Source organism: Thamnophis sirtalis, unplaced genomic scaffold (assembly GCF_051295495.1).
Source record: "Thamnophis sirtalis isolate CommonGarterSnake01/CBP01778 unplaced genomic scaffold, rThaSir2_p1.2 scaffold_3, whole genome shotgun sequence".
NCBI classification, from domain to species: domain Eukaryota; kingdom Metazoa; phylum Chordata; class Lepidosauria; order Squamata; family Natricidae; genus Thamnophis; species Thamnophis sirtalis.
Window position 1 is genome coordinate 174,338,474 of NW_028261383.1, and position 18,845 is coordinate 174,357,318.

Here is an 18,845-nt window from a genome sequence, read left to right on the forward strand (position 1 = left end):
GACAGCTTTAAGATTTGCATGCTTCAAATGCCAGAGTTCCTGAGCCAACATGACTGGAGGAGGAATTCTGGGAGTTGAAGTCCACAAGTCTTAAAGCTGTCAAGTTTGAACACCCCTGGGGTTTGTTTTTTTCCTAAAGGGTTAGGGGTGTGAGGGTCTTGTAACTTGACAGCTTTAAGACTTGCGTGCTTCAAATGCCAGAGTTTCTGAGCCAACATTTTGGTTGCTAAGCAAGAGCGTTGTTAAGTGAGTTTCACCACATTTTACAAGTTGGCCATGCCTTCCCAGTCACATGGCTGGCAAGCCACTCCCACCTGGTCACATGGCCAGCAAGCCACTCCCACATTCGCTGGCTGGGGAATTCTGGGAGTTGAAGTCCAGACATCTTCAAGTTGCCAAGGTTGAGAAACACTGCCTTAATGATACCAGATCTGGGCAAAGCAAAACACTTCATGACCACTAGATGGCAGCAAAGGAATATAGAACTGTAACTCTTCCAGATGTTTGCAGCAAATACCTAACTTGAATCCTAAATCTTGTGTACAGCTGATACCAGCTCATTTTTTTTCCTAATTCTGGCTAGCTAGTTTTGCAATAATTAAAAAAAAAATTAAAACACTTCCAATGTTTCAGTTGGGAAGTGTCCCCTCTTTTTATTATGGTATGCCAGTGTTATTTTCAGGAAAGGGGTGGGGGGGAGGTTGGAGAAATGCGTGGCACGACAAAACCGCGCTCGACTAAGCCGTGCCCGATTAAACCGCGTCGCTGACATCATCAACAGGGCGACAACAGCGACCGCGGAGAAAGAAGGGCGCTTTAAATAGCGCTTTGAAAGCAAGCCGATTCAACTTAAGGTAAGGGTTAGGTTTAGGTTTAGGGTTAGGGTTAGGGTTAGGGTTAGGGTTAGGTTAAGGGTTAGGGTTAGGTTTAGGGTTAGGTTTAGGGTTAGGTTTAGGGTTAGGTTAAGGGTTAGGTTTAGGGTTAGGTTAAGGGTTAAGTTTAGGGTTAGGTTAAGGATTAGGGTTAGGTTTAGGGTTAGGTTTAGGGTTAGGTTAAGGGTTAGGTTTAGGGTTAGGTTAAGGGTTAGGTTTAGGGTTAGGTTTAGGGTTAGGGTTAGGGTTAGGTTTAGGGTTAGGTTTAGGGTTAGGTTTAGGGTTAGGTTAAGGGTTAGGTTAAGGGTTAGGGTTAGGTTAAGGGTTAGGATTAGGTTTAGGGTTAGGTTTAGGGTTAGGTTAAGGGTTAGGTTTAGGGTTAGGTTAAGGGTTAGGATTAGGTTTAGGGTTAGGTTTAGGGTTAGGTTAAGGGTTAGGTTTAGGGTTAGGTTAAGGGTTAGGTTTAGGTTTAGGATTAGGGTTAGGGTTAGGGTTAGGGTTAGGTTTAGGGTTAGGTTTAGGGTTAGGTTAAGGGTTAGGTTTAGGGTTAGGTTAAGGGTTAGGTTTAGGATTAGCTTTAGGGTTAGGTTAAGGGTTAGGTTAAGGGTTAGGTTTAGGGTTAGGTTTAGGGTTAGGTTAAGGGTTAGGGTTAGGATTAGGTTAAGGGTTAGGTTTAGGGTTAGGTTTAAGATTAGGTTTAGGGGGGTTAGGTTTAGGTATAGGGGTTAATTTTAGGTTTAGCGTTTACAGCGTGCTTCTGTCTCCGCGCTGAGGTCGCACTGTTGATGACGTCAGCTACGCAGTTTCGTCGAGCGCGGTTTAGTCGAACGCGGTTTTGTGGTGGAACCGGAGAAGTCTATGTACATTGGCTTACTCATAAACGCTTTAGTTAATTTAAAATGAAAATGAAACGTTTGAAATCAAAGTTCACAATTAAATCGTTACATCAGGACAAGGAGGACAAAGCTTCTTATGTAGAGAAAGATAAAAGGAGGCTCTGGATAAGTCATAAGGATTCCAAAACACTGGGATTTTTTTTTTTAAAGGCTCAAGGAAGTAATACTAACAACATCACTCGGGAGATTTTCCAGGTCTTGGAAGGGTGATTCCACTGTATTGTTATCGATGCTGAGAATGACGACGTCTTCCAGGGCTTTGCTCCTCACACTCTAGAGAAAACCAAGGCAGAGTTGAGAAACAAGAAGAACAGAGACTTCCTCAATCGTCTTACCTTTAGGCAGCCTGGCTCACAAAGATAACAGAAATGAAGAAGTAAATAAGGTGTACAAATGCTCCAACCTGCTGCTAAAAAAAATATATCCATGTATCAACCTTACTTAGGCTAATCTTAGGCCAGTTATCCCGAGGACAAGATAGTTTCGCAGTCTCACCTCCATAAGGCTTGTGTGGACTCCAATGAGATAGGGCATAGGGGCGCTGTTGGCGAAAGAGATAAATGTTAGGGCTACTACCAGCTATTTGTGGGCTCCTACCAGGTTAGACCCTCCTAGATCCAGTTTCTGTCTTATAATGTACCAGAGGTGGGTTCCTACCAGTTTGCACCAGTTCGGTGGAACCGGTTCGTCAAATCTACCGAACCAGTTAGAAGAGGTTCCACCAGTGGACCCAGAAAGCAGGCCACACCTACAGAAGAGGTTCCAACATTTTTTTGAAACCCACCACTGACACACACAAACACACACACACACACACACACACAGACAGACTCACACAGAGAGAGAAAGAGAAAGGAAGAAAGAAATAAAGAAATAAAGAAAAAGTGAGAGAGATGAAAGAAAAAAAGGAAAAAGGGACAGAGAGAAAAAAGGAAGGAAGGAGAGAGAGAGAGAGAGAGGGAGGGAGGGAGAGAGAGAGAGAGAGAGAGAGAAAACACATGGCGGGCAAGCCACTCCCACCAGGTCACATGGCCGGCAAGCCACTCCCACAAAGAAGGCCACGCCCACAGAGTAGGTTCAATTTTTTTTTATCAATTTCATATATACATTCACAATTATATGATCTCATAACTGTTATTAATAATATGTATTTATAACAATTTTTCCCTACAGTTGACAATATACTTGAAGATTGCTTTTTTAACATCCCATAGATCCATCTTATCTTACAATGGTCCTACTTCTTCTTCCCTCCCTCCCTCTTTCCTTCCCTCGTTTCTTCTCTCCTACTCCCCTTCCTTCCTTCCCTCCTTCCTTTCCTCCTTCCTTCCTTCCTTCCCTCCTTTCTTTTCTCCTTCTCTCCTTCCTTTCCCCCTTCCTTTCCTCCTTCCTTCCCTCCTTCCTTCCCTCCTTTCTTCTCTCCTTCTCTCCTTCCTTCCCTCCTTCCTTCCCTCCTTTCTTCTCTCCTTCTCTCCTTCCTTCCCTTCTCGAAAATTTTTTGAAACCCACCACTGTAATGTACCATGAGAGTTTTCCAGTCCAAGTTTTCTTCCCTCTTTTAAAAGGTGCTTAGGAGGAAAATATATTTGAGAAGGGCAGGAATTCGCAGAGGGGCAAAGAAATGAAGTCATTCTTCCCTTCAGAAAGCCTTCCCTTGAGATGTAAATGAAATGTGGCCAGCTCAGGATAGATGATAGTGCCCACAGAAGACAAGACTCCTCACACACCAGTATGTTCTTCTGTCACCTCCTCACTGACTATGAGTAAACCCAAGAACGACAACTTAGGCCATACAAAAGTCTTCGAAATAGTCTCCTTTGGATGATAAAAACCATGGCACGACAAAACCGCGCTCGACTAAGCCGCGCCCGATTAAACCGCGTTGCTGACGTCATCAACAGGGCGACAACAGCGCAGAGAAAGCCAGCGCAGAGAAAGAAGGGCGCTTTAAATAGCGCTTTGAAAGCAAGCCGATTCAAGTTAAGGTAAGGGTTAGGATTAGGGTTAGGTTTAGGGTTAGGTTAAGGGTTAGGGTTAGGTTTAGGGTTAGGTTAAGGGTTAGGGTTAGGTTTAGGGTTAGATTAAGGGTTAGGATTAGGTTTAGGGTTAGGTTAAGGGTTAGGTTTAGGGTTAGGTTAAGGGTTAGGTTTAGGGTTAGGTTTAGGATTAGGTTTAGGGGGGTTAGGTTTAGGTTTAGGTGTTAATTTTAGGTTTAGCGTTTACAGCGTGCTTCTGTCTCCGCGCTGTTGTCGCCCTGTTGATGACGTCAGCTACGCGGTTTCGTCGAGCGCCCTTTAGTCGAACGCAGTTTTGTGGTGGAACCGATAAAAACAACACCAAACCACTGTACTGGGTAGGGGAACCATTGAAGCTTGCTCAGCCTACAGAAGCTGACTCTCAACTGAGGAAGGTGCAATCCACTCACCAGCAGTAGTCAAGGAGGTGTGGAGGCAGAGCAGGGATGAAGATGTGCTGCCAGTACATGGGATACAACAGGATGGAGGAGGCCTGGACACAGGCTGTCAGCTATGGGGAAATGAGAGACGCACCTTTCATTAAGAGTAGACTGAGCCTCCTTGTAAGTTGAATAAGGAGACAGGGCTCTGAATCACTTTTCTTCCCAAAGTGAAATGTGAGTAGCACTTTCTTCCCTGGCATGCAGAGGATTCGGAGAATATCAGCTGAGATTTAAATCAACAGCCTCCTTGTCACTAATCGTGCAGGGATAGTAACCATGGAGGTGGAGGGAGCAGATTTGTGTCTCCGGTTTACTCTCTCCCAGGGCTGGGTTCCTGCCAGTTCTAACCTCTCCTATAGAAGAGGTTCCACAAATCCACAGTGCCGTTTAGAACCGGTTCCAGCTCCCTCCCCCCCACCCATCCGCACATCATCAAGATGAAGAGCGAGAGGAGGAATTCTGGGACTTGAAGTCCACAAGTCTTAAAGCTGTCAAGTTTGAACACCCCTGAGGTTCTTTTTTCTAAAGGGTTAGGGGTGCGAGGGTCTTGTAACTTGTCTACTTTAAGACTTGCACACTTCAATGCCAGAGTTCCTGAGCCAACATGACTGGAGGAGGAATTCTGGGAGTTGAAGTCCACAAGTCTTAAAGCTGTCAAGTTTGAACACCCCTGGGGTTTTTTTCCCCTAAAGGGTTAGGGGTGCAAGGGTCTTGTAACTTGACAGCTTTAAGGCTTGCACACTTCAATGCCAGTTCCTGAGCCAACATGACTGGAGGAGGAATTCTGGGAGTTGAAGTCCACAAGTCTTAAAGCTGTCAAGTTTGAACACCCCTGGGGTTTTTTTCCCCTAAAGGGTTAGGGGTGCAAGGGTCTTGTAACTTGACAGCTTTAAGACTTGCATGCTTCAAATGCCAGAGTTCCTGAGCCAACATGACTGAAGGAGGAATTCTGGGAGTTGAAGTCCACAAGTCTTAAAGCTGTCAAGTTTGAACACCCCTGGGGTTTTTTTTCTCTAAAGGGTTAGGGGTGCAAGGCTCTTGCAACTTGACAGCTTTAATGCTTGCGTGCTTCAAATGCCAGAGTTTCTGAGGCAACATTTTGGTTGCTACGCAAGAGCGTTGTTAAGTGAGTTTCACCACATTTTACAAGTTGGCCACACCCACCCGGTCACATGGCTGGCAAGTCACTCCCACAAAACAGGCCACAGAAGAGGTTCTAAAAAAATTTGAAACCCACCCCTGCTCTCTCCACATGCTAAACTGTCCTGTTAGCCCTGCTTTGCACATTAGGGAGTAAAAGGCCCTATGAGGCTATCAGGATAGGCTGATACTGTGCAGCCACCAAGGAGCACAATTAGTGACTATGCCCCAGTTCTCTGTCTACACCAGTGGTGGGATTCAGCCGGTTCGCACCTATTCGGGAGAACCGGTTGGTAACTTTCTAAGCAGTTCGGAGAACCGGTTGTTGGAAGAAATCTCCTTTTGTTTCTTTCCACTTTACAGGGCTAATCCTGTAAGGAAGGCAGGAAGGAAGGAAACATTCTAGTGTTGTTTCTAGCTTAATATTTATTGCCCTGCTTACAGAAACTGCCCCTCCAGTTAACCCTTATTACCATTGTAACAGCTAAGGCGAAGCGCCCATCGACCTGAGTAATGTTGAATTGGCCATGCCCACACGGTCACATGACCACTAAGCCCCGCCTACCCACCTGGTCATTAGGACAGAGAACCGGTTGTTAAATTATTTGAATCCCACCACTGGTCTACACCTTCACTGAATACGTGGAGGAGGACCAGGGAATGCAATTAATTGATAATGCGTATCACAAGACATCAGGTCAGAGGAGCCACCTTTGTGAGAGCTTTGTGTCAGGTGAGAACACTTTTCACTGTCTAGATCAGTGTTTCTCAACCTTAGCAACTTGAAGATGTCCGGACTTCAACTCCCAGAATTCCCCAGCCAGCGAATGCTGGCTGGGGAATTCTGGGAGTTGAAGTCCGGACATCTTCAAGTTGCCAAGGTTGAGAAACACTGGTCTAGATGGAAGAAATGCAGATTCCTTAACAATGGTCATTTCTACATCCTTCCCACTCAGGTCCAGGTGCTTGTCCTCACCGTGCTGAGCTTGCTGCTGGTGAGCAGGATCCGGCGTTCGTGGAGGAGGCTTGCGTAGAGGTGCAGCATGTTGTTCACATCCACTGCCACGACAAACTCAGTCAGATTTCTCTGGGGAGAGCCAATACTTAAGTTAGGTCCTCTAACAACAGCTCCAGCAACCAGATCTGTCTCTAGCCTCCATTGCTCTTCCTTCTGTTTCACCCACAGCAACTCAGTGAATCTTCTTCACCACTTTTAGTGGGGGGTTTTTAAACTGACTTTCAGAGTCTTATTTTTAATGCCAGGTCTTAACTCTGAAATGCAATTAAAAATAGTACAGGGAAATATGTGCAGTTACTTGCAAACTGTAATCACATTCAGCCCTGCAGATCTGTGGTTATGGGGGCGATCTTTCAAGACTGGGGCTTGTGACTTAAAGAAGAAAACTAGGCAGGGAAAAAAAAAAGAAAACAAAAAGAAAAAAAAACCCCACAGGTATATATTATATAAAAAAAGTATATCAGCTAGTGGTGCATCTCTTCCATTAATTCATATTAATTCAAATATCTTAACTCAAATGTTTACCATATTGACATCATTATACCTCCACTTTTAGTTGACTACAGTTATTTAAACATCCTTCATCCTTAACTATGCCAAAGAATTAATCCATAACCTCATGCTGACATTTCATTTAGTTGTTTGTAAAATCCTCTATTAACATCAAATCCTCATATCCTGTTTTAGCTGAACATCCATAATATTTAATACCAAAAATTCCATCTTCCATGCAGTATAGTTTATTATCATTCTCCCTTCTTTATGTTAAAATGCTCGAGTTAACATGAATTATGTTTGTTGACTGTGGAAGAGATGCACAAAAGTCTATTCGTAACCAACTGATACACTTTCTATAGCATGTAAAGAAGGATGTTATATTTGTTTTAAATTAAAAATTAAAAAATTTTAATTAAAAAAAAAAGAAGAAAACTGAACATACAAGGCAAGTTATTACCATACATTCTGTAACAGAGATGCTATAACTTACATTGTCAGGGATGGTGGGCAGTTTGCCCGGATCGGGGGCAATGAAATAAGCCTAGAACAGAGAAATAATTAATGAGTTTAGTTTTATCTAATTTTATTTTTTATATTTGTAATGTAATGACTGCCTACTCCAGAAAACATTGGGTAGCCATATGTAGAAGCAGAGACGTGGTAATAGTGGCATTAGTTAATGCAAACAGCAATCTAGCAGATATGTAAATAGAAGGAATCCAATTAAAGCTGCATGTTACATTACTCCACAATATTTGTGACTGATCTCACAATATTCATATTTAATTAAACGGAGACATAGGATATTGTAACTTAGAGAAACGTCGTAAGGAGTGTTGATATCTGAACTCTTCTTCTGTGTATTATGCGTTACTTTTACAATTTAATTTTTCTTCCCAGACATCCAGAGCTGGAAAGAGAGGAAAAAAAAAAAGAATACGAAATCGCAGGCATATTTTTCCTCCTTCCTAAATTGTACCTCGTCATTTTGATTGAGGAAATAGTGGCTGCCCAATAAAATTAGCAATTAACCAGATTATCTTTGCCCAAAGCTACACTTTTTAAAATGATGAAACCTATGGAAACCAATTATGGATTTTAATGTAACACGAGGAACAGTGATTTGCAACCCATAAGCCACCACAGACCCAAATCTGGAAACTTCAGAGCATCCTGAATTCACCCTGCCATCATCTGTTGGTGAAGCTAATACTCAGCAGCATTGTTTTGAAGTTTTTAAAAAAGGTATGTGACAATCTCGCTGCAGCGGTGTGTACAGAGGTGGGTTCCTACCAGTTCGCACCTATTCGGTAGAACCAGTTTGTCAAATCTACCGAACCGGTTAGAAGAGGTTCCACCAGTGGACCCAGAAAGCAGGCCACACCTACAGAAGAGCTTCCAAACATTTTTTGAAACCCACCCCTGGTCCTTGGAGATGTTTATTCTACACTATCATGCTCCTATTTATAAAACTCAGTGCCTCTGTGAAAGGTAAGGATGACTACTGCGTTTGTGGTGCAACCAGAACATTGCGTGCGTTGAAGTTGTTTTAACGCAAACCAAAGATGCCTCTTAAAAAACAAGTTTGCATCCTATTCTTATGCATGCCAGTGCTGTGTGTGGGGTAATTTAAGGTGGTTCTGACAAGTGTCGTCGGCATCTTCATATCCAGTCACATGGGTGGCAAGCCACTCCCACCCGGTCACATGGGTGGCAAGCCACTCCCACAAAGGAGGCCACACCCACAGAGTAGGTTCGAACAATTTTTGAAACCCACCACTGGTCCTTGGATAGGATTATTCTACACTATCATGCTCATATTTATAAAACTCGGTGCCTCTGTGAAAGGTAAGGATGACTACTGCGTTTGTGGTGCAACCAGAACATTGCGTGCGTTGAAGTTGTTTTAACGCAAACCAAAGATGCCTTTTAAAAAACAAGTTGACATCCTATTCTTATGCATGCCAGTGCTGTGTGTGAGGCAATTTAAGGTGGTTCTGACAAGTGTCGTCGGCATCTTCATATCCGGTCACATGGGCGGCAAGCCACTCCCATCCGGTCACATGGGCGGCAAGCCACTCCCACAAAGGAGGCCACACCCACAGAGTAGGTTCGAACAATTTCTGAAACCCACCACTGGGTGTGTAGCACGCTTCTGGGTGTGAGTCAATATGCTGGTCATCTCCTTTAAAGCTCTAAATGGCATAGGCATGGGCTCCTTGTGGGACTATCTTCTTCCAAGAACATCTGCCTGCCCCACATTCCAGGTTCCTTTTTTTTTACAGTAAAGGATTTATTGTTTCTTTTTTGTTGTTCTATAACTGCACTACCCAGAGACACGTTGCTGGAAATGAGTGGCTTTATATGGTTTATGTTGTGGCCCAGCAGGAGCCGTTGGAGCTGCCACCAGACTCCGACAGTGAGGGGCCCTATGAGTCGGCTCTGGAGGATGTGGAGGACCCTGGACAGGGTTCCGACTCCGAGCAGGGCGCAGAGAGGCTGGTTGGCCACCAGGAGGCACCTGAGCCTTGGACCAGTGGGGAGGAGAGTAGGAGAGTGAGATGGAAGCCAGTAGTGAGTTGTTCCTGGATGCACGCCATCGAAGAGCTACTAGGCGTCAGGAACAATTATGCAATTACAGGAGGTGATTGCACTCAGCTGGTGGTCATTAGGCTCCTCTCCAGACTATAAAAAGCTACTTGAGCACACAACCTCTTTGCAGAAGTCAACACAGAATCGAATGTCAGAGAACTTTGTATGAGCTTAGCAGGCTGGATTGCTGCCAAGCCTTATCTGTGTTTATTGCTGCCTGAGTTTGTCTGAGTTGCTGCCAAGGTCCTTATCTGTTTGTTATGCTTGGCTTTCAGCCACCAAGGTTTTGGTTTCTTGCTATTAAAGTACATTCCAGTTAAGCTTGTCTCGGCAGTCATTACTGGACGGAGGAGGGGGTTTATAACAGGTTTATAACATCTTTCAAATTAAGTAAGCATTTAAAAAACCTGAACTATATTTTTTTAGTCCATTTCCTTGGGGTCATCAACACAAGAGCATACTACATTATGCGTGGGCAAGACTTTCTGGCCTGCATAAGACGCAGCCTATTCAGAGGCAGCATTTGATCCTTCTGAATGGAAAGCAGAAACTTTCCACTGCCTTCCATCTAGGAACACTCCACAGGACATACAACAGAATGAGATGAGAACAAGTTGGTAGAATTACGATCCCTTCCCCATTGGGTGGTCTCCAGATGTTTTGGAATGTAACTCCCATAACTCAAGAAGCTATCTTGTTAGAAAGCAGGGCAGTTGAATTCCACTGCATCTGGAAACTGAAATTATGCTCATTTTTAAAAGATCCTGTTATGTTAAAAATAAAAAAAAAACACAAATGTAGTAGCAATAGCAATAGCAATAGCACTTAGACTTATATACCGCTTCATAGGGCTTTCAGCCCTCTCTAAGCGGTTTACAGAGTCAGCATATCGCCCCCAACAACAATCCGGGTCCTCATTTCACCCACCTCGGAAGGATGGAAGGCTGAGTCGGTGAAATTAGAACCGCTGAACTGCAATAGCAATAGCAATAGCAATAGCAGTTAGACTTGTATACCGCTTCATAGGGCTTTCAGCCCTCTCTAAGCGGTTTACAGAGTCAGCATATTGCCCCCAACAACAATCCGGGTCCTCATTTTACCCACCTCGGAAGGATGGAAGGCTGAGTCAACCCTGAGCCGGTGAGATTTGAACAGCCGAACTGCAGAACTGCAGTCAGCTGAAGTAGCCTGCAGTGCTGCATTTAACCACTGCGCCACCTCGGCTCTAGTCAGAGGAATGGCAAAGCAATGTCTGGACTTGAGTTGGAATCTTCCTCATTTTTGTTCTGCTTTTTTTTTTAATTCACAAACATTTATTGTGGTAAGTCTTAAAAAGGAGAATAGGATTTCTTCCACACACGACTTCACCTGGAAAAGCCAATTCTGCACATACCTGGAGGCCGCAATTATTCCTCCACACAGCAACAGTGACGTAATTTCCATAGACAAAGGAAGCACAGGTAGGAAGACCATAGCAGACATCCGATTGTGACTTACCAATGCTGTCCCCGTGTCCAGATCTCTATTTCTGTTTTGCCTGTTCAGATCTGTCTCCGTGGAAATTTTCAATTTAGTTGCTTTTGAGTCCTTATAGAACAAAAGATGATTGAAAAAAGGAGAAAAGATGGGATTAGCATTCTGAGCCAGAGGCAATTAGTAAATGGAGATCACAGAAGCCAGTGAACATGCCTAATAGTTCTTCCTCTACCTACTGTGGGTTAAGAGCCGAGGTGGCACAGTGGTTAGGGTGCAGTACTGAAGGCCACTTCAGCTGACTGTTATCTGCAGTTCGGCGGTTCAAATCTCACCGGCTCAAGGTTGACTCAGCCTTCCATCCTTCCGAGGTGGGTGAAATGAGGACCCAGACTGTGGGGGCGATATGCTGACTCTGTAAACCGCTTAGAGAGGGCTGAAAGCCCTATGAAGCGGTATATAAGTCTAACTGCTATTGCTACTGCTATTGAGCTCAAAGACAGTGACTGGCCCAATGTCACCCAGCCAATTTTCATGTTTGAGACAGGACTAGAACTCACAGCCTCCTGGTTTCTAGAAGTGAATGTATCTTCGCATTTAATAAGCAGGAGATTTTTAAAAGTACGCTGGTAGGCTGGGGTGGGATGGGGGGGCGGACAATGACAATTAATAGGCAAGAGGATTTAATCTTGAAATCTATCAAATGGGAAGTGATCACCCTCCATTAGTATCATTCCCAGGATCAATGGAAAGTTTTCCCCACAGGATCAAAGATAAAGGATTAAATCTCTAAACGCGTTGTGGAACTTCTCCGTCCAGCTGATTCTACAATCTCAGTGGTGGGATTCAGCCGGTTCGCACCTATTTGGGAGAACCAGTTGGTAACTTTCTAAGCAGTTCGGAGAACCGGTTGTTGGAAGAAATCTCCTTTTGTTTTTTTCCCCACTTTACAGGGCTAATCCTGTAAGGAAGGCAGGAAGGAAACATTCTAGTGTTGTTTCTAGCCTAATTTTGATTGTCCTGCTTACAGAAACTGCCTCTCAAGTTAACCCTTATTACCATTGTAACAGCTAAGGCGAAGCACCCATCGACCTGAGTAATGTTGAGTTGGCCATGCCCACACGGTCACATGACCACTGAGCCCCGCCTACCCAGCTGGTTATTAGGGCAGAGAACCGGTTGTTAAATTATTTGAATCCCACCACTGCAGTATACATATACTACCTTTCTTCCTCATGCGTACACTGACTCAACTCCTGATTTCTTATGAAGTGCCACCCTCATTTCTCATCCTTGTGTGCGTAATTGCACTTGCTGAACTGCTGCAACCTCCACACTGATGTTTAAAGCGATTAAAAACGGATGGCAAATGTGTTAGGATTATCCCCTTGGAACTAAGATCTGAAGGGGAGTACTTACAAATTCAAGGGTGATGGGGCTGCAGAGGCTGGGCACAGGGTAGAGATACAGGGCAGATAAGAACTCATCCAGCTCCGTGAACTGGCAGGGAAGATAAAGGCAGAAGTTACCACCCTTGAATGAAAAGGTTTAGGAAGAGCAACAAGGGGGAATAAGGGCCTGTGGAGGCATCTCTGACCTTGGAATGTGATCCAAAGTGCTTATTCTCACCTGCTCTTTGGCTATGTGTTCTGCAATGTAGTTCAGGATCTTGTAGAAAACTTCAAACCAAGGTAAGTAGCTGAAGGAAGGAAGCAATGGCAGTATATAAAATGATTTTTATCGTAAATGCATGCCTTACATCCATATACTTTCTGGTTTTGATCGCTGTCCATTTCAGATCAAAGCCTCTTCAGGTGGCAGAGAAGTGTTCCGAGCTGTAAGTCATATAACTCCTCACCACTCTGTAGGCTGAGTGTGGTTTTTTTTTTAATGTAAATATGTTTTATTTTCATTTTCATTTTCATTTCATACAGTCACATATATACTGTGCATAACCGGGGCCATATAACATTGAGCAATAAACACAGCCATTCTTGTCAACAATACCCCCCAAAATAGAAACCCAATATACCACTTCAACCCTCCATACACCCTTTATTTCGCCCCCCTCCAACTTTCCATCTTCCCTCCAACATTCCCCTCTACCCTACTTACCCTCCCACTCTACCACTCCTCTCTCCCAATACACTCCCTCCCTTCCATCTCACCCTCCCTCCGATCCTCTCTCCCACCCTCTCTACCCCTCTTTCTTCTACCCCTCTACTCCTCCCTTCGGTGTATTTCTACTATCTATTAGTATATTCAGCTTCCTATTTTTACACTAGAATTAAAAAAGCAACAGTATACAAGTGCAATCATGTTACTTTAAAATCTAGCACATACTATATTTCCCCCCTCCCCCCTAGGACCCCACCTCCCTTCCCCCCCCCCCGACTTCCCAGAGCCCGTACATGGTATAGCTTTTTATCAAACACAGTCTAAAATATATTAAAACCAAGGAAATTTAAAAAAAAAGAAAAAAGAAAAAAGAAAAAAAAGTCAGTAAAATCTCTGCGTTGAACTCAGCTTCTTGCTGTTACACAAACTTTAAGCAGTTTACATTATTCCTAATCTTAGTTGTTTGATTACCTGCAGGATTTCCCCAGAGGTTATTTGTTGGTTCAACTTTTGCCTGTACTCTGAGTGTGGTTTATGGACATTATCATTTAAATACCAGGAAGACTGGGACTGAGTTGCTAATCCTTCATGTACTACAGGTATGCTGCAAAAATACAACCAGCAAGGTGGCATAAAAACGATTTTCTGTTTGTTTCCTGCATTCATCAACCATTGATGAACGTTTGCAATGGATGCACACAATATGTTCACACAATAATTTTAACCACTGGACTACTGCAATGCGCTCTACATGGGGCAGCCCTTGAAGAGTATTCGGAGACTCCAACTCGTCCGGAATGCAGCCGCGCGAGCGATTGTGGGTGCACCTCGGTACACCCACGTTACACCTATCCTCCGCGAGCTGCACTGGCTACCGATTGGTCTCCGGATACGCTTCAAAGTGCTAGTCGTAACTTATAAAGCCCTTCATGGTATTGGACCTGGGTACTTGAGAGACCGCCTGCTGCCAATTACCTCCCAAAGACCCATTAGATCGCACAGGGTCGGCCTCCTCCGGGTTCCGTCTACCAGCCAATGCCATCTGGCTATTACCCGGGGGAGGGCCTTCTCTGTGGCAGCTCCGGCCCTTTGGAATGAACTCCCCGCAGAGATTCGGACCCTCACCTCTCTCCAGGCCTTCCGAAAAGCCGTCAAAACCTGGCTATGCCGGCAGGCCTGGGGTTGATGAGTTCCCTTCCCATCTCGACTTGTATGGTTGTATGATTCTTGTTTATTTTAATTACGTGTATTGTGTTTTATGTTCCCCTTTTTCCCCCCTTGAGTTGTTCGCCTCCCTGAGTCCCTCCCGGAGAAGGGCGGCATACAAATAAACTAAATCTTAATCTTAACCAAACAGTAGACTGATTTCAACAGTAATCCTGCCCTCAACAGTCACTACTGGTCAGAGAAACAAAGGAACAATTCCAATTTGGTATAAAATTGGCTGCTTCATAAGCTCCTAATGACCATGTGAAGCTAGGAAGTATTCCATTTGTGGTTCTGAAATCAAAGGCTTGCTGCTATCCTATTGGCTAATTTTATTACAGAGAGAAATAACTTTGAAACCCTCGAAGCAGCACCATCGTCTCATTCTGCAAAAGGTGGAGTAGTTGCAAAAGAGAGCGAATCGTTTCTAAGCTAAAGGCCACTGATGGGCTGTGTTTACTCAACGGGCTTAAGCTGTTTCCTACATTTATTTTCTGAGAATCAAATGAGCTGGATTTTTTACAATCTGTGAAAGCCTCTGTGCCTCTAGCCCCAAGGTTAAGATAATAAAACTTAATATGTACTGACATGATCATTATACTACTTGCTTCGGAGACTACAACTGGTCCAGAATGCAGCCGCACGAGCGATACTGGGTGTACCGAGATACACCCATGTTACACCTATCCTCCGCGAGCTGCACTGGCTCCCCATCGGTCTCCGAACGCGCTTCAAGGTGCTGGTTATCACCTTTAAAGCCCTACATGGCTTGGGACCTGGATATCTACGAGACCGTCTTCTGCCACATACCTCCCAGCGGCCGATAAGATCACACAGGGTGGGCCTTCTCCGGGTGCCGTCGACTAGACAATGTCGTCTGGCGGCTCCTCGGGGGAGAGCCTTCTCTGTAGCTGCTCCGGCCCTATGGAACGATCTACCCCCAAAGATCCAGACCCTCCCCACTCTCTCGGCCTTCCGAAAGTCTACTAAGACCTGGCTATTCCGGCAGGCCTGCGGCCGTTGACCTCATGAATGAGGTCCAGCCCCACTAAGATTGAGTGCATGATGTGTTTTTTAACCTGCTTTCCTCTCTATTTTAATTTTTTGTCTTCTTTTTAGAGTTCTTTTTATGTAAGCCGCCTGGAGTCCTTCGGGATTGGGCGGCATATAAATTCATTAAATTTGGAATTTTGGTGAACAGTATTGTGTGAACATCCATCCGAAAGCAAGATTTCAGGTGGCAAAATTGTGAATCGTAATATAATCTCTTAACCTTAGCATTATTACTTGTTTTCTGGAATACTTCCTTTATGCACTGCAAATAATGATCTGAATCTCTTCTCCCTGATATCCACCTGGGTGCTTTTCCATCTAAGGAGAAAGTATATTTCATTAGCAGCCAACAATCCAGAAGGCTAAAGGAGAGAACTCAGGACCTCAGGATTTATCCAGAATGATAAATGGCCCCATTTCCCCTGCTAAGAGGAAGTGTGGAAAGAAAGATCTGGTGCATCTCTAGGGCTGCATTTTCAGTGGGCTCTTTTCTTCCCATTGAGCCAACGGAGTATTTCCACAATGCTCAAGAAGCTCAAGGGGGCTTCTAGAATGGACTTCCTTGAAACCTCCCACCCAGGAGGAGCCCCTTGTACCTGAGTAGACAGAGGCAAGCTCGGAAGCCAATAGCCAGTCGACAGAAGCCAAAATGCTGTTTCCCCTCCATGTCGGTGAGGGCGAAAGTGAAGTGCTGGACTGTGGGGCATTCCTTCGCCCTTGGAAATAAATGGGGACATGGTATCAATGAGAGACATTAGGATGGAGAAGGAAGCAACCCAACTTCTTACGAAGGCTGACCAATTTATCACTGCATAAACTGATTTTTTTTTCAAAACATATTTTTTTTTCCATTTTCATAACATAAATCACATGTATACTATACATAGCCAGTATCATATATTATTAAATAATGATTACATCAATTCCTCTTGTCCTCAATGCCCCCCCAAAATTAACACCCATTATTAGCTCTTCTACTCTCCATACACCTCTTTCTTCTACCTCTCTCTTACTTCCTATCTTCCCTCCATCATCCTTTCCTACTCTACTTCCCCTTCCTTTCTCCTTCTCCTCTCTCTTCATTCCACTCCTCCTTATCCTCCTCATCTTCCCCCCTTACCCTCTCTCCTATCCCTCTCTTCCCACCTTTTTTCTCCCTTCTGCTTCCCACTCTTCCTCTCATTGGTGTATTTCCGCTTCCATACTACTCTACTTCCCCTTCCTTTCTCCTTCTACTCTCTCCCCTTACCACTCCTCCTTATACACCTCATCTTCCCCCTTCACCCTCTCTCCTATCCCTCTCTTCCTATCTTCTTCTCTCCTCTACTTCCGACTCTTCTACATCCTGTCTTCCCTCCATCATTTTCTACTCTACTTCCCCTTCCTTTCTCCTTCTCCTCTCTCCCCTTACCACTCCTCCTTATCACTGCATAAACTGTCGTAGGTGTTGCCTATTTTGTTATGTTAATTATATTCCTTAATTCATGGGTAAATTATATGCAGAGCTGATAAATCCCCCCATTCTCTCTTTCATCTACAGAGGCACACAGAACAACACGTAAACATGTGCATAGATATAGGTTTTCCCTCCTGGGAGCAGGGAGAGAGTTGCTCTTTGCCAAAGACAATTCTTGTTTATCAGGTTGGGACAAGCATGGTAGAGTTTGGGATAGGAACACTGGGGGTGGTAAGGGAAATCGTCTCCCGCACCATCCCAGGAATGCACCCAACCTGGGATCAACGGGGTTAGGAGGAGTAAGCCCTCCACGTCCATTACCCCCAGAGGTGGGTTCCTACCAGTTCGCACCTATTCGGTAGAACCGGTTCATCAAATCTACCAAACCGGTGAGAAGAGGTTCCCCCAGTGGACCCGGAAAGCAGGCCACACCTACAGAAGAGATTCCAACATTTTTTGGAACCCACCACTGGTCCTTGGATATGATTATTCTACACTATAGTGCTCCTATTTATAAAACTCAGTGCCTCTGTGAAAGGTAAGGATGACTTCTGCGTTTGTGGTGCAATCAGAACATTGCGTGTGTTGAAGTTGTTTTAACGCAAACCAAAGATGCCTTTTAAAAAACAAGTTTACATCATATTCTTATGCAGGCCAGTGCTGTGTGTGAGGCAATTTAAGGTGGTAGTGTCGTCGGCATCTTCATATCCGGTCACATGGGCGGCAAGCCACTCCCATCCGGTCACATGGGCGGTAAGCCACTCCCATCCGGTCACATGGGTGGCAAGCCCCTCCCACAAAGGAGGCCACACCCACAGAGTAGGTTCGAACAATTTTTGAAACCCACCACTGATTACCCCTGACCATTTGTTTTTCTTCTGCCTACGGCCACAAGGAAATGCCAGTAGATCCATGGATTGACTATATACAAAATAAATACGGGACCAAGAAATTCCAGTTAGCCTATGCTTAAGATCAGGAATGATTCAAATGGTTCAAAGTTAGCTTAGCAAGAAGAAGCTAAGGTCAATGTAGAGATGTTATTAATTTCTTTATTTCTTTTTTCTCAATAGATTTTAGACTCTGTTTGTTAAAAATCTGCACCGTGTACGCAGGGGTGGGTTTCTCGCCCCGTTCCAACCGGTTCGGTTGGAACGGGGCCGGCGGTGTCCTCGTGCACACGCGCAGTGCACGCATGCATACTAGCGTCTGTGCGATGCTCCAGCTGCTCCTGGAGGATCGCGCAGGCGCTGTATGCGTCCTGCGCATGCGTGGAAGCGCAGAACTCGTCAAAACCGGGTAAGGAGCGCGGGCGGGCGGGTGGGCCCTTCGCCGTTCCCGGAAGTTACTTACTTCCGGGTTCGCCGACCAACCAGTTCGCGGGGACCGCCGCGAACCGGTTGAAACCCACCCCTGCGTGTACGGGTTCTGGGAAGTCGGGGGGGGGGAAGGAGGAGGGGGGTCGGGGGATCGGGTGGAGGGAGGGATGGATATATCTTAGGCTAGACACGATGTGTTGGATCTCAATGCAATGTGACTTCACATGTATACTGTTTTTCTCTAATTTTTTTTAAAAAATAGGATAAGCCAAGTACATTAACATATAGTGGAAATACACCGAGGGGAGGAGGAGTAGAAAAGAAGAAAGATGGGTAGAGAGGGATGGGAGAGAGGATGGGAGGGAGGGTGAGAAGGAAGGGAGGGAGCGGATCTGGAGAGAGGAGTGGTAGAGGGCGAGGGGAAGTAGGGTAGAGGGGGATGATGGAGGGAAGATAGAAAGTTGGAGGGTGGTGGAAGAAAGAGGTGTATGGAGAATGGAAGAGGTATATTGGGCTTTTATTTTCTGGGGCATTGTCGACAAGAGGAATTGATGCAATTATTGTTTAATACTGTATGGTGTATACATGTGAGTGTATGAAAATGAAAATGAAAATAAAATATATTTTAAAAAAAAGGAAATGCCAGAAGAGTAAATGAAACCCTAGCTCACATGGAGATCTGCATTTGCATTTGAGCCAAGGTGAATCCAGCTCCTTTTTCAAAATTATAATTGAAACATGTGGAG

The 18,845-nt window shown here is 44.7% G+C and overlaps 1 protein-coding gene across 1 annotated transcript in view; it reads right to left on the reverse strand.

Annotated features, from left to right (window-relative positions):
* Nucleotides 1–18,845, reverse strand: part of DENND1C (DENN domain containing 1C) — a 53,334-nt gene that overhangs the window by 21,811 nt on the left and 12,678 nt on the right. Inside the window, exons 5-13 of the mRNA XM_087710999.1 lie at nt 15,921–16,040; nt 12,577–12,646; nt 12,367–12,447; nt 10,972–11,061; nt 7,373–7,423; nt 6,343–6,453; nt 4,194–4,294; nt 2,264–2,309; nt 1,940–2,041 (exon numbers count right to left, since the gene is read on the reverse strand). Of these exons, the coding sequence (XP_087567125.1) occupies nt 1,940–2,041; nt 2,264–2,309; nt 4,194–4,294; nt 6,343–6,453; nt 7,373–7,423; nt 10,972–11,061; nt 12,367–12,447; nt 12,577–12,646; nt 15,921–16,040 (772 nt within the window). The remainder of the gene's footprint in view (nt 1–1,939; nt 2,042–2,263; nt 2,310–4,193; nt 4,295–6,342; nt 6,454–7,372; nt 7,424–10,971; nt 11,062–12,366; nt 12,448–12,576; nt 12,647–15,920; nt 16,041–18,845) is intronic.